Source organism: Corella eumyota, chromosome 3, assembly GCF_963082875.1.
Source record: "Corella eumyota chromosome 3, kaCorEumy4.1, whole genome shotgun sequence".
Classification (NCBI taxonomy): Eukaryota; Metazoa; Chordata; class Ascidiacea; order Phlebobranchia; family Corellidae; genus Corella; species Corella eumyota.
In genome coordinates this window covers 17,720,247-17,734,117 of record NC_137492.1, presented here as the reverse complement: position 1 = coordinate 17,734,117, position 13,871 = coordinate 17,720,247, and the positions used below count along the sequence as shown (strand labels likewise).

Here is a 13,871-nt window from a genome sequence, read left to right as displayed (position 1 = left end):
TTAATTATTAACAATGCAAGTGAAATACAACCTCCCATTAACATAAGCGTTTTTAAAAACATCCAAAGCGAACAAAAAAAAGAAATTCAAATTTAGAAAACAATTAATATTAAAGAAAAAAAACATAACTAAAATAAAAATCAAAAAATTGTGTTTCAGAAGTTTAAATTACATTTTTTCATTTTTTTACAAAATACAAAATAATTCAAACTATAACCTCCAAAATATTAATACAATTTTATTTTTTAGACTTTTATGTTATTTAAGTACAGCATTTAAGTTTGTTAATTTGCATCTATATCTAATCTGGGTTGTTTATTTGCAGGTTGATTTTCTTCATCACTTGAATGTAGTGACTCATTTTCCTACCATAAAAATAAACTATTTAAATATTTGTTAATAAGTAACCGGCCGCGTGGTGTAGTGGTAAGAACACTTGCTACACCATCATGAGGTCGTGGATTTAATCCCCACTGCCTTACACTGTAGCTCCCTTGAGTAAGGCGCTATAAACGGTACGAACTCCTGCTGAGCCAGCACTTAATCAGCAGCATAAATATCGGGCAATTATAATCTATATAATATCCCAAACTGCCAAAGGCAACTCGAGACTGGGTCGGAGTAACTGATGTTACTCTATGTTTAGGTCGCTCAATCGACCTTCCTACATCAAGGATAAAGATCTATACAAAAAAAAAGTTTATTAAACAAGTGTGTACAAGTGTACTAAAACTCACAAAAAATTCAACTTTAAAAAAAATATTTTGTAAAATACTTTTTTTAAAAAGTGACATTTTTAAATTCTAAAATTCCCAATGATAAAATAAGAGATTTTATTCATATTTATAAATAACAAACACTTTAAATTTTTTTTCAGAACAGGCTTAAATTTTAAATATTTTCGACTAAAAAACAAATTTTATATTACCCTTGTTTTGTCTAACTTCCTTAGAACACCGACATCGATTCTAAAATCTCGGGACACAGGTAAGTGATGACATTTCATTAAATCAATCTTTGCTTTTTTGCCGAGCAAAATAAGATTTTGTTCGTGTTTTTCGATCGCATAAATCAACTTCGGAATCTCTTTCATTTCTTTCGTCAGTTTAACCTTGGTTAAAATGGAAATTAAAAAGCATTATGTTAGAAATTAAATTTCAATCATAAATTTACTCAAAAATATATATATAAGTCCACTTAAATTTTAAATTTACTTAAATTTAAACCTTAAATTTTAAAATAACTCAAAGATATTCAAATTATAAGTGTACTCAAAAGTGTTTAACAAAAAATCATTCAAAATCATTTGAATCTTAAATTTACTCAAAGAATTTCAATTTTAAGTTCACTCAACGTTATTTAAATCTCAAATTAACTAAACCTTAAATTTTTAAATTTACTTGAAAGTATTTTTATTTTGAGTTCACTCATAAATATTTAAATCTTAAATTTACTCAAAAGTATTTTAATTTTAAGTTCACTCAAAGTTATTTAAATCTTAAATTTATTGAACCCTTAAATTTTTAAATTTACTCGAAAGTATTTTTATTTTGAGTTCACTCAAAGTTATTTAAATCTCAAATATACTCAAAGGTATAAACCTTAACTTTACTCAAATATATTTAACCCCTTATTTTACTTCACCTTCATAGCACTAGAAATAGGTAGTTCCCCCTTTCCCTTTTTCTTATTATCTTGTTTTGCTTTAGCAGCATCAAGTCGATCGGTTTGTGCTTTTTCAGCATGTTCAATAAACCCGTATACTGGTTTCATAAACTCGTCACCGACAAAATTGTGAAGTTTTTCAAAGCGGGAGGAAAGATTACCAATACCATGTGCATACATCCATATATGCTGCCAAAAAAAATTTTTAATTCAAAAAAATAACTAAAAAAATCTTTAAAAAATATTTTATTACATTACAACAGTTGGAATTGAACTTGAGACCTTCTGTACTGATATTTTGTCCCTTTTTTATCGTCCATACCATTATTAGTTTTATCTTTTAGCAATACATACACATATATACATTCGTTTTTACTGATTAGTAATATTTCAAAACCAGCAGAGTGGTGTAGTGGTAAGAACACTTGCTACACCACACATGAGGTCGTGGGTTCAATCCCCACTGATCTCATGCTGCAGCGTCCTTGCGTAAGGCGCTATAAACGGTATAAACTCTTGCTGAGCCAGCACTTAATCAGCAGCATAATTATCAGGCAATTATAATCTATAATATCCCAAACTGCTACAGGTAACTCGAGACTGGGTTGAAGTAACTGATGTTACTCTATGTTTAAGTCGTGCATTCGACTTTTCCACATCGAAGATAAAGATATATACAAAAAAAAATCTCAAAATGTCAACTTACATATTTTGAGAAGTTGGTCATAAAGTTGAAAGTTAAGATAAAACAGTTAATTATCTGATCAATACTAGAAGCTGAACTAATCGAAGTTTGAGATAATTCTAATAATCCAACCACAAGTGTACAAATCCGAGAACATATAGAATCTATTAAATTAATTTAAAAAATATCAATAAAAATATCATAATTTTCCACTAAACAAAATTTAATTCAACTCACTTATTTACTTCCCAAAAAGTCACCCAAAAGTAAAAAAAAAACATTTTTTTAAAAAATTTTGACCTTCAGTTTTGTTTCTTATCTTGTTCATTTTATCATCCTTATCATCAGTTAATGCAACCTCTTTTCTCCCACTTCCTCCAGAGAGAAGATGTCCTTTCATCTTCTGCAACATCCAATCTGTGTCACCTAAGATTCCATCCAAGAATGTCACCAAGATTGGCTAAAATTAAAAAATTTGAAAAAATAATAATTACAAAACCATTTTAAAACAAAAAAACTTTTTTTTACACAACAATGCCACTTATCAAAAAAGACCAATTTTCAATCAAAACACCACTTATCAAAAAAAGACCAATTTTCAATCAAAACACCACTTACCAAATAAACACCAGTTTTAACTAAAATACCAGTTACCAAATAAACACCAGTTTTACCCAAAATACCACTTACCAAATAAACACCAGTTTTACCCAAAATACAACTTACCAAATAAACACCAGTTTTAACTAAAATACCAGTTACTAAATAAACATCACTTTACTTTTTACCCAAAACACCACTTGCCAAATAAACACCAGTTTAAACCAAAATACCAGTTACCAAATTAACAGCACTTTACTTTTTACCCAAAACACCACTTACCAAATAAACACCAGTTCCAACTTAAATATCAAACGCCCAATAAACACCGTTTTATTTTGTTAAACACCATACCACTTACCAAATTTACAACATTAAAAAAACACCACTTACCAAAACATGAGCACAATTATCTTGAGAAATAATTTTATAATTGACATTATTCTCATCCTCCTCAATTTCACAAATTGATCCGAACTCTGCATGGAGATCGATGCAGAGATCCCGAAAGATAATTTCAGGATGGGATGAAGAGTGGAAGCTGCTGTGAAGATGAGACTGAAGTAACTTCTTACTCGCAGTTAAATCATCTGAAAATTATTTTTTTTTTTAAAACGAAAAAATTTTTTTAAAAAATTAATAAAAATTCACTAACCTATTTTAAATTCGACGCAGACTTTTTTCCACCACTCGTGGCACTGTTGAGCAGTGGTTTCAGAATATATTTCGTTTCCGACAGAAACAAGAGTTTCTAAGACACCGATTAATTCTGACAGAATCTTTTTATGAGTAGAAGAGAGAGGGTTTGAGTCACCTGAGATGTAAGATATAACAACTCGCTGAAGCCTAAAAATCAAATTGTGATGTGTTTGTTGTCTTATTAGTGTAATAGTATACTAAAAATATTATTTTTTTACTTTTTAATAATTCTTGTTGCACAGTCTTTTTCACTTTGTGTTTCTTCAAAGTCCTTGCCAGAAACTTCCACAAAAAAATCAGACAGCTTTGATTTTTGCCTAAAAATCGACTAAAACAGTTAAAATCATATAATAAAACTAATAAAACAGTTAAACCAAGGTCAGGCATAGCGACCGGCAGCGTGGTGTAGTAGTAAGAACACTTGCTACACAACACATGAGGTTGTGGGTTTAATCCCCACTGATCTCATGCTGTAGCGCCCTTGAGTAAGGCGCTATAAATGGTACAAACTCCTGCTAAGCCAGCACTTAATCGCAGTATAATTATCGGGCAATTATAATCCATAATACCCCAAACTGCCACAGGCAACTCGAGACTGGGTCGGAGTAACTGATGTTACTCTAAGTTTAAGTCGCTTATTCGACTTTCCCACATCGAGGATAAAGATATATACAAAAAAAATAAATAAAAATAAAAGTTTTTTTTTATTTTATCTACTTAAATATTTATTACTTATTTTGGTAGATAAATATTGTCCACTAAGCTATAATATATGTACAAACTGACCATGTTTTCATATACAATAGAGCAGTGTGAAATGATTGAAGTGCTAGTAAAGTAGCAGGAGAGCGAGCAGGATCGTTTCTCTCAGTCATAAAATGATGCAAACATGAACTTGCAATTTGTGTGACATGTTTATAAACAACTTGTTTAATACCACCTTTTAAAAGAAAATTAATTTTAAAAATAAAGTTTATTTTAAATTAGAAAAAATTATATTAATAACTTAAATAAAAAAGTGCCTTTTTAACATTTATTTATCCTTGATGTGGAAAGGTCGACTTCACCACCTAAACATAGAGTAACGTCAGCTACCCCAAACCAGTTTCAAGTTTTATTTGACAGTTTTGAATATAATAGATTATAATTGCAGGATAATTAAGTTGCTGATTAAGTATTGGCTTAGCAGGAGTTTAGATCGTTTATAGCGCCCTACTTAAGGACGCCAAAGCATGGAAGCAGTGGGAATCGAACCCAGGACCTCATATAATGAAGATCCACTTCTTAAATTCTTAACATCTGTTTATTTAAATTAATTAGAAAACAAACACATTAAGTTTGAAACTCGCAAAGAGCAATTAAAATATTGACATTTTAGTGCACGTTACTTTGTGTTCAGGTAATAAATTTGATTTTCTTACCTCCTATACCAGGAAAGTAGCCATGTATGTTTGCATGAGTTAACATGAGGTTGGTTTGTGACATCACATGTTTAATAAAATTCTCACAAGAATTAAAAGTTTCAATACTGTCCTCCTTATCAGCCTCTGTGTTGGAAAAAATGTCTGCAAAAAAAATTTACCAAAAATCAAGTAAAATAAAGTTGACATTTTTTTTTTGTATATATCTTTATCTTCGATGTGGGAAAGTCGAATGCGTGTCTTAAACATAGAGTAACATCAGATACTCTGACCCAGTCTTAAGTTGCCTGTGGCAGTTTGGGATATAATAGATTATAATTGCCCAATAATTATGCTGCTGATTAAGTGCTGGCTCAGCAGGAAGTTATACCGTTTATAGCTTCTTACTCAAGGGCGCTACAGCATGAGATCAGTGAAGATAAACCCACGACTTCATGTGTGGTGTAGCAAGTGTTCCTACCACTACACCACGCTGTCGGTCCACTACACCACGCTGCCGGTAATTAAAATTATAAAAATTTCGATAAAAAAAATCTTTAAAAATAAGACCAAAAAATAAAAAATTTGTATCTTCAAGCATATTTTAAAACTTTATTATTTTCTTACTTGATGTAATAGTTGATAGGTAAAATATAGAAACAGAAGGTAGTAGTTTGTCATTTAAAAGTTTTCCTTTAATTTCTGGCGATTTAGTGTTTGCTATTATATCAAAAACTCTTTTCTGTGTTTGGAATAACTGAAGTATTTCACTTGCATTTTCTGAACTAAAATTTTAATTTATTTTTAATTAGAAAATTTCTATCATAATGATAAAATAGGTATATATACAAAATAGTAAAAAAATAACGCTAAAAATGTAAAAATATATTTAATTTTATATAAACAAAACAATAAATGTCAATAAAATAACATTACATATAAAAGGCTAAAAGTACCTTAATTCATTGTGGATCATTTTATATTCAATCATACTTTGGTATAAGTTTAGAACCATTACAACGATTATACAATTCTTCTGACCAATTTTATTGGATACTAAAAAATCACTATCCTTGTCCTAATAACATATATAAAACTATTACATAATAGCAGAGTGAATAAAATCCATAATCTATTACAGAAAAGCGAATTGTTATAACGATTTTTTTAATATTTATTTATTCTCAATGTGGAAAGGCCAACTTCACGACCTAAACATAGAGTAACATCAGTTACCCCAACCGAGTCTCAAGTTAACTTTGCCAGTTTGAAATATTATAGATTATAATTGCTCGATAATTAAGCTGCTGATTCAGTAATGGCTCAGAAGGAGTTTATTCTATTTATAACGCCTTACTCAAAAGTACTACAGCGATGAAGCAGCTTTAAAAAATCCTTTTTAAAAATACAACTAATTTGTTGTGTGTTGTAAGTTTATAAAAAAATTCTTACTATTTGGAAATCATCGATTTCAGATTTAATTAATCTGTCGGCGATGGATTTAAATATTTCGTGGATTGAATTAATTGTTTTAACATCAATTATTTCATCTTCATCTAAACCAAAATCAGACTGTAACTTTACAACCTAAAAAATATATTAATGATAACATTTTTTACCTTTACAAGTCTTAATGTTTAATCTTTTAACAAAAATTAATTATGTTTTTTTAAATAATAGTTTACCTTCTAAATTAATTTACGATTTTATTTATAATATTATTTAACTGTTTAACAAAAAAATCAGTCAACTAATATATATTAATCAAATTAATAAATTTATTTCTAAACATTTTTTTTGTATATATATATCATTATCCTCGATGTGGGAAGGTCAAATGCATGACCTAAACATAGGGTAACATCAGTTACTCCGACCCAGTCTCGAGTTGCCTGTGGCAGTTTGGAATATTATAGATTATAATTGCCGGTAATTAAGCTGCTGATGAAGTGCTGGCTCAGCAACAGTTTATACTGTTTATAACGCCTTACTCAAGGGCTCTACAGTAAAAGAGCAGTGGGGATTAAACCCACAATCTCATGTAGTGTAGCAAGTGTTCTTACCACTACACCACGCTGTCGGTTTTTTTAAATGAAATTTTTTTTTCACTAAGAACTTACCGAGTGCAAACAATAATGAATACTCTGAAGCAAAATAGAAAGAGGTTCCAACAAAATTGAAGTTTCTTTTTTCATTGAAATGCAAGCTGATATTTGAACAGGAGGTACAATGCCTGTATCTTCTTCATAATATTTTCTAGAAAAAATAAAATATTTTGCAAAAATGTAAAGCAGTATTGCTAGGCTTAACAATTTTAACTTTGTTTTATAAAAAACTCCCGCTGAGTCAACACTTAATCAGCAGCTTAATTATTAGGCAATTATAAATCTATAACATCCAAAACTGCCACAAGCAACTCGAGACTAGGTCGGGGTAACTAGGGTTACTCTATGCTTAGGCCGTTAAGACGATCTACTCACATTGAGGATAAATGACAGCGTGGTGTAGTGGTAAGAACACTTGCTACATCACACATGAGGTCGTGGGTTTAATCCCCACTGATCTCATGCTGTAGCGCCCTCGAGTAAGGAGCTATAAACGGTATGAACTCCTGCTGAGCCAGGATTTAATTATCAGTATAATTATCGGGCAATTATAATATATAATATCCCAAACTGCCACAGGCAACTCGAGACTGGGTCGGAGTAACTGATGTTACTCTATGTTTAAGTCGCGCATTCGACTTTCCCACATCGTAAATAAAGATATATATATACAAAAAAAAAGATGAATAGCCTTTTAAAAAAAATTAATGCTCAACTAGCAAAATGAGTTATCTAACATTAAGTATTGTTATAAAATATTTAAATATTTACCTTAATTGTTTTACCAAGTTTTCCAAAATAAATGGCGCTAGTCTTGGGTTTTTGACAACAACATTGTACAACCCAATATATAACTCCTGACAAATTTCATATTGTTGGTTTAAACATCTTTTTAAAACTTGTAAAATTTCAAGACATAAAAATTCGTGGTTCGGGGTTCGACCAGGTGAATTACTGGCAACAGATTGCTGAAAATAAATTTTAAAATATTATTTACTTTTTAAAAATTAAATAAATAAGAAGCATCAAAGGTAGTAACAAGTTAAATTTTAAATTCTTTATCCATTACTACTTCATAGCCGGCCCCACAGTCAGCATTTTAATTGTCGTAATATGGTCGCAATTCTTAACTAATATTTGTCCTCGATAATTTACCAGCACACCACAAACAGCAGTTTAATTTATTTTGTAGGCTTATAACTGGAAAAAATAATTTTTTTTTGTATATATCTATATCCTCGATGTGGGAAAGTCGAATGCGCGACTTAAACATAGAGTAACATCAGTTACTCCGACCCAGTCTCGAGTTGCCTGTGGCAGTTTGGGATATTATAGATTATAATTGCCCGATAATTATGCTGCTGATTAAGTGCTGGCTTAGCAGAAATTTATACCATCTATAGCGCCTTCAAAGGCGCTACAGCATGGAAGCAGTGGGGATTGAACCTACCACCTCATGGTGGTGTGGCATGTGTTCTTACCACTACACCACACTGCCGGTTATATATAGAGATATCATTTATTGAGCTTAATTAAATATAGATTTAAAGTATTGAATGCTACTAATAATAATTTAACTTACTGATATAGCTGTTGAAAAGATAGACTGAGTAGATTGACTTGATATTTGGCTTAATGAAACAGCTTGATTAACTTGAAAGTTGTAAAGAAATAAAAGAAACCCTCGTAAGCCTGACAGTCTTGAATTTAATTGCCTAAAAATAATTATTTTTTTTAATTTAAAAAAAAAATTCTCAAATAAAAGTCATGTCATTTATTTTTAAAAAGTTTCAATTACCCAGTGAAAAGAGATTTGCGCAGAACAAGAATAAGAGAGTCTCTCAAAGTTGAACTGATTACCACGAGAGGAAAAAGGCATTTTAGAAATTTTTTTGCATTGTGAGGATGCATCACATTAAGGTAGTCAACAGTTTCTTGGATCTATAACGAAAATAAATTAAATTTAAAAAAAATTTAACTAAAAACAATTGCATAATTAATAAAAAAAAATAGAAAATATTACAAAATATCTATCTTTAAACTGAAGGTCTCATGTTTAATTTCTGCTACTACCGTGTTAGTTTCTTGTAAATATTTACTAAAATAAATTTTAGCAAAAAAACATTTTTTTTAAATATTAGCAAAAAAAACATTTAAAAAAAAAACTTTTTTACCTGCTTGTTAAATTGAAGCAACGCTTGTGGATAAGATTTAACAATTGCCTTTAACAAATCTAAAAAGAATAAATGTAAGTCATTTTTTACTTAATATTTATATACCTAATATTTACTTTAAAAAACATAAGCGATATGCTTACCTATGTATTGATAAGCGGGCGCATTAATACTGATAGGAATTCTTTTTAAAAGTTCTGTGATAATTTGTTTTCTGGATAAATCTCGCATTTTAAAGATTCTAGCTAAAACATGTAAACCGGTATCGCAAGTATCTTGTTGTGGTGTGTTTAAATTTGCTATTTCCAATTCAAAGCTTCTTCCAAAAGCACCTAAATTTTTAATTTAAGATAAGTATAAAAATGTGAAATTAGCATCAGTACTATGGACTCTTTTAGAACATCATATAATTTTTAAATATTTAAAAAATTAAAGCTTAGAGATTGTTTAAAATATAATTTTTTGTAAACCAAGATTTTTTTCATATATATATATCTCAAAAATGTAACCTGGTTTTGGGCCATAGGAACTCATTAAATTGAAACCAAGATCTACTAAACCACTAACAACGTGCTCCCAACCACTTCCACACATCTTTACCTAAACAAATGTATAAAATATATATATTTTTTTTGTACATATCTTTATCCTCGATGTGGAAAAGTCGAATGCACGACTTAAACATAGAGTAACATCAGTTACTCCGACCCAGTCTCGAGTTGCCTGTGGCAGTTTGGGATATTATAGATTATAATTGCCCAATAATCATGCTGCTGATTAAGTGCTGGCTCAGCAGGAGTTTATACTGTTTATAGCGCCTTACTCAAGGGCACTACAGCATGAGATCAGTGGGGATTAAACCCACTACCTCATGTGTGGTGTAGCAAGCGCTCTTACCACTACACCACGCTGCCGGTTAGTGTTACAGAATCATGTAAAATTGTTTTTAAAAATTTTAAAACACATTTCACAAAAAAAAAAAATTTTTGTACCACATCTAAAAGAATAATTTTAATGTCAGGTAATTCTGAACTCTTCTGTTTCAACCATTTGCAATCTTTTACTTTGTGTTGGTCTACAATGCATCTGTTAAAAAAAAATCATATATTTATATATATATGTTTAATTTTTGATATAAAAAATAAAGTATTAATATAAACTGAAGACCAACTTGTGTATTAAACTTTTGAGTAAATTTTGTGCTTCATCATAAAATCGACTTCCTTGAGCAAATGAGAGAGAAAGTGAAATAAAAAATGAAGTGACAACTTCCTTTGATAAACTTTCTTTTGCATTCTACAGTGAACAAAATATTACCCTTAAAAATATATTTATTTATCCTCAGTATAAAAAGGTCAAATTTCACAACCTAAACATAGAGTAACATTAGTTACTCTAACCCAATCTCGAGTTGCCATTGACAGTTAAGATATTGTAGACTAATAATTGCCCAAAATTAGGTTGTTGATTAAGTGTTGACTCAACAGGAGTTTAAACCGTTTATAGCTTCTTACTCAAGGCCACTACAGCATGAGAGCAGTGGGGGTTGAACCAAAGACTTCATTTAGTAATGGCCAAGTGTTTTGACCACTACACCATGTTACCGGTTTTCATAACTTCAAATTTTAAATTTAAATAGGTAGCTACTTGCAAATTTAAAAACATGATTTTTTAAATGATCAATTTTCACTTTTTAGTAATTAATTTACTTTTATTATTTTAATTAGGCTTCTTCCTAGACTTTCATTTCTTCTTGCAGTATCACTTATAAACAATAAAATTGTCCCCTTGACCGAACTTAATTGAAAACTTGATAACATTGGTTCTGAATCTATTTCGCTGAATTCATCTTAAAAAATAAATTATATATATATATACAATAAACAAAAATTATTTTTTTTAACTTTAAAATGCAATTTTCTCAAAAATTAAAATTAAAATCCTGGTAGTTTAAAATTGACCGGCAGCGTGGTGTAGTGGCAAGAACATTTGCTACACCACCATGAGGTCGTGGGTTTAATCCCTACTGCTTTCATGCTGTAGCGCCCTTAGGTAAGGCGCTCTAAACATTATAAACTTCTGCTGAGCCAGCACTTAATCAGCAGCATAATTACAAGGCAATTATAATCTATAAAACATCCCAAACTTCTAAAGGCAACTCGAGACTAGGTCAGAGTAACTTATGTTACTCTATGTTTAAGTCGCGCATTCGACTTTCCCACATTGAGGATGAAGATATATACAAAACAAAAAATTTGGCCGCTACAAAAAAGATTATAAAAATCAATTTAAATTTTTACCTGATTCGTTTTGTTCATTTCTTTTGACTTGTATATCAAGCTCGTTAAAGTGTTTTAAAATTGATTTTAAAACTTGTTCAATTTTGTTACAATCAGTTGAAAGGTCAATAATTTGATGCACAAAATGAGGCAAAGTTTCAGAGTTTACTTCGCGTAACTGATCAAGTAGTTTTTCAATAACAATATCAGCTTCATTTGGTGTAAGGCTTATTTCTCTAAAAATTAAAACAAAAATTTCAATCAAATTAAACATTTTTTGTGAATAGTAGTAATCTTTTTAAAAATCTTTTTTTTTTAAAAACTTATAATTTTTTTTCATGTTATTTATATTTATCCTCGATATATGTATATACATTTATCCTCGATGTGAAAAAGTCAAATGCGGGACATAAACATAGAGTAACATAAGTTACTCCGACCCAGTCTGGAGTTGCCTGTAGCAGTTTGGAATATTATAGATTATAATTGCCCGGTAAATATGCTGCTGATTAAGTGCAGGAGTTCATACCGTTTATAGCGCCTTACTCAAGGGTGCTACAGCACGAGATCAGTGGGTATTGAACCCACGACCTCATGTGTGGTGTAGCAAGAGTTCCTACCACTACACCATGTTGCCGGTTTGAGTATATTATATACTTATATTATATACTTTATAGAGAAAATTCAATAAATATTACAAAAATTAATTCTACAATTTTTAAATAAAACATAAAATACTCAATTTTTTTCAGTTTTGTACGTCAAAATTTTTTTATACAATAATTTTTATATTACAGTTATCTTACTTGAACAATTCAGTTAGTTGGGTTAGATTTTCAGGTTGCCAGTTAGAAGAACAAATTTCTTGAATAATGTGAGTTTTGTATTGAATACCTGACAACCTTTCTTCTGATTTATCATGTTCAATAACTGGGTGTCTACTCACTACTTCAATAACCTAAAAAGATAGTTCAAATTTTCAAATTTTTTAACAAAAATTTGTTTAAATTAAAATGTTAATATATAACTTAAGACCTTATGTAAAAAATAACCAATATGTTTTTCTTTAAATTTTAAAGCAGTTTTAAAAAAACAATAAAAAAATATACAAAAGCAGTGCTTGATTATCAATAAAATTAAAAGCATCATAGTTTTACTAATAACATACTTTTGGAAAAAATTTCAGCCAATTTCCATCTCCGATTTTTTTCCTACAAATTTTATCGAGCATTTTTGAACAAATATCAGCAATGTGTTTGCTTGACAAATGGTTGACCTTTAACAAATAAAAAAAACATAATTTTAAATTATTTTTTTGGTAAAACGTATTTGGGTCAATCGAAGAACCGGCAGTGTGGTGTCGTGGTAAGAACACTTGCTACACCACACATGAGGTCGTGGGTTCAATCCCTACTGATCTCATGCTGTAGCGCCCTCGAGTAAGGCGCTATAAACGGTACGAACTCCTGCTGAGCCAGCACTTAATCAGCAGCATAATTATCGAGCAATTATAATCTATAATATTCCAAACTGCCAAAGGCAACTCGAGACTGGGTCGAAGTAATTGATGTTACTCTGTGTTTAAGTCGTGCATTCGACTCTCCCATATCGAGGATAAAGATATATACAAAAAAACGGCAAAATATTTACCTCATGATTAAGAATGCAAACCAAATTGTTAGTAAATTTTATATCTTCCTTAGTCAGTTTATTTATTGACTCTTTGTAAGTTGTGTGAATAACTGATGAAAGATTGTTCCTGTTTTTCTCAAAACCTAAAATAAAAATAGATTTTTATCTTTTACAATAAATTATTTTTTGTGTATATCTTTAATCTCGATGTGGGAAAGTCGAATGCGCGACTTAAACATAGAGTAACATCAGTTACTCTGACCAAGTCTCGAGTTATAAAAAAACTGACATTTACGATAAATTAGATTTAATTGAAAAAAAATGACAAATTCAGTTTATAATTTAATAAATTTACAGTTTAACTTTAACTTGTTCAACGTTTAACAGAATAAATTAACAACTAACCACGAAAAATTGATTTTATTAATTTTAAAGTCTCGTCAGATTTCGTCGACTGAAGTTCGTTAACCAAAAGCTCAACCCATGTGTCTAATGATTTTGAGTTTATTTTTTCAACTAAATCTTCATAATTTCTTGCTTCAAACAACTTAATTAGCTTTTCTGAAGTCATTTTAAAGGAAAAACGTGTACAAAACAACGTGGCGAAATCGTGTTATTGTTTACATATTTAA

At 30.0% G+C, this 13,871-nt stretch overlaps 1 protein-coding gene across 1 annotated transcript; it reads right to left on the bottom strand.

The window, feature by feature from the left end:
* Nucleotides 1-122: 122 nt before the first annotated feature.
* On the bottom strand, nt 123-13,810 carry LOC145745984 (Fanconi anemia group I protein-like). Its single transcript, XM_082564162.1, has 28 exons — nt 13,645-13,810; nt 13,258-13,382; nt 12,776-12,883; nt 12,414-12,565; nt 11,629-11,843; nt 11,038-11,177; nt 10,500-10,624; nt 10,321-10,414; nt 9,838-9,928; nt 9,472-9,660; nt 9,329-9,387; nt 8,953-9,095; nt 8,737-8,869; nt 7,926-8,122; nt 7,170-7,305; nt 6,502-6,636; nt 6,006-6,127; nt 5,677-5,834; nt 5,071-5,214; nt 4,436-4,589; nt 3,868-3,966; nt 3,606-3,796; nt 3,344-3,540; nt 2,651-2,810; nt 2,372-2,514; nt 1,645-1,854; nt 929-1,111; nt 123-365 (listed from the first exon to the last, which is right to left on the bottom strand). Exons 1-28 carry the CDS (start codon nt 13,808-13,810, stop codon nt 285-287), a joined length of 4,050 nt encoding a protein of 1,349 aa, XP_082420288.1. The 3' UTR covers nt 123-284.
* Nucleotides 13,811-13,871: the final 61 nt, after the last annotated feature.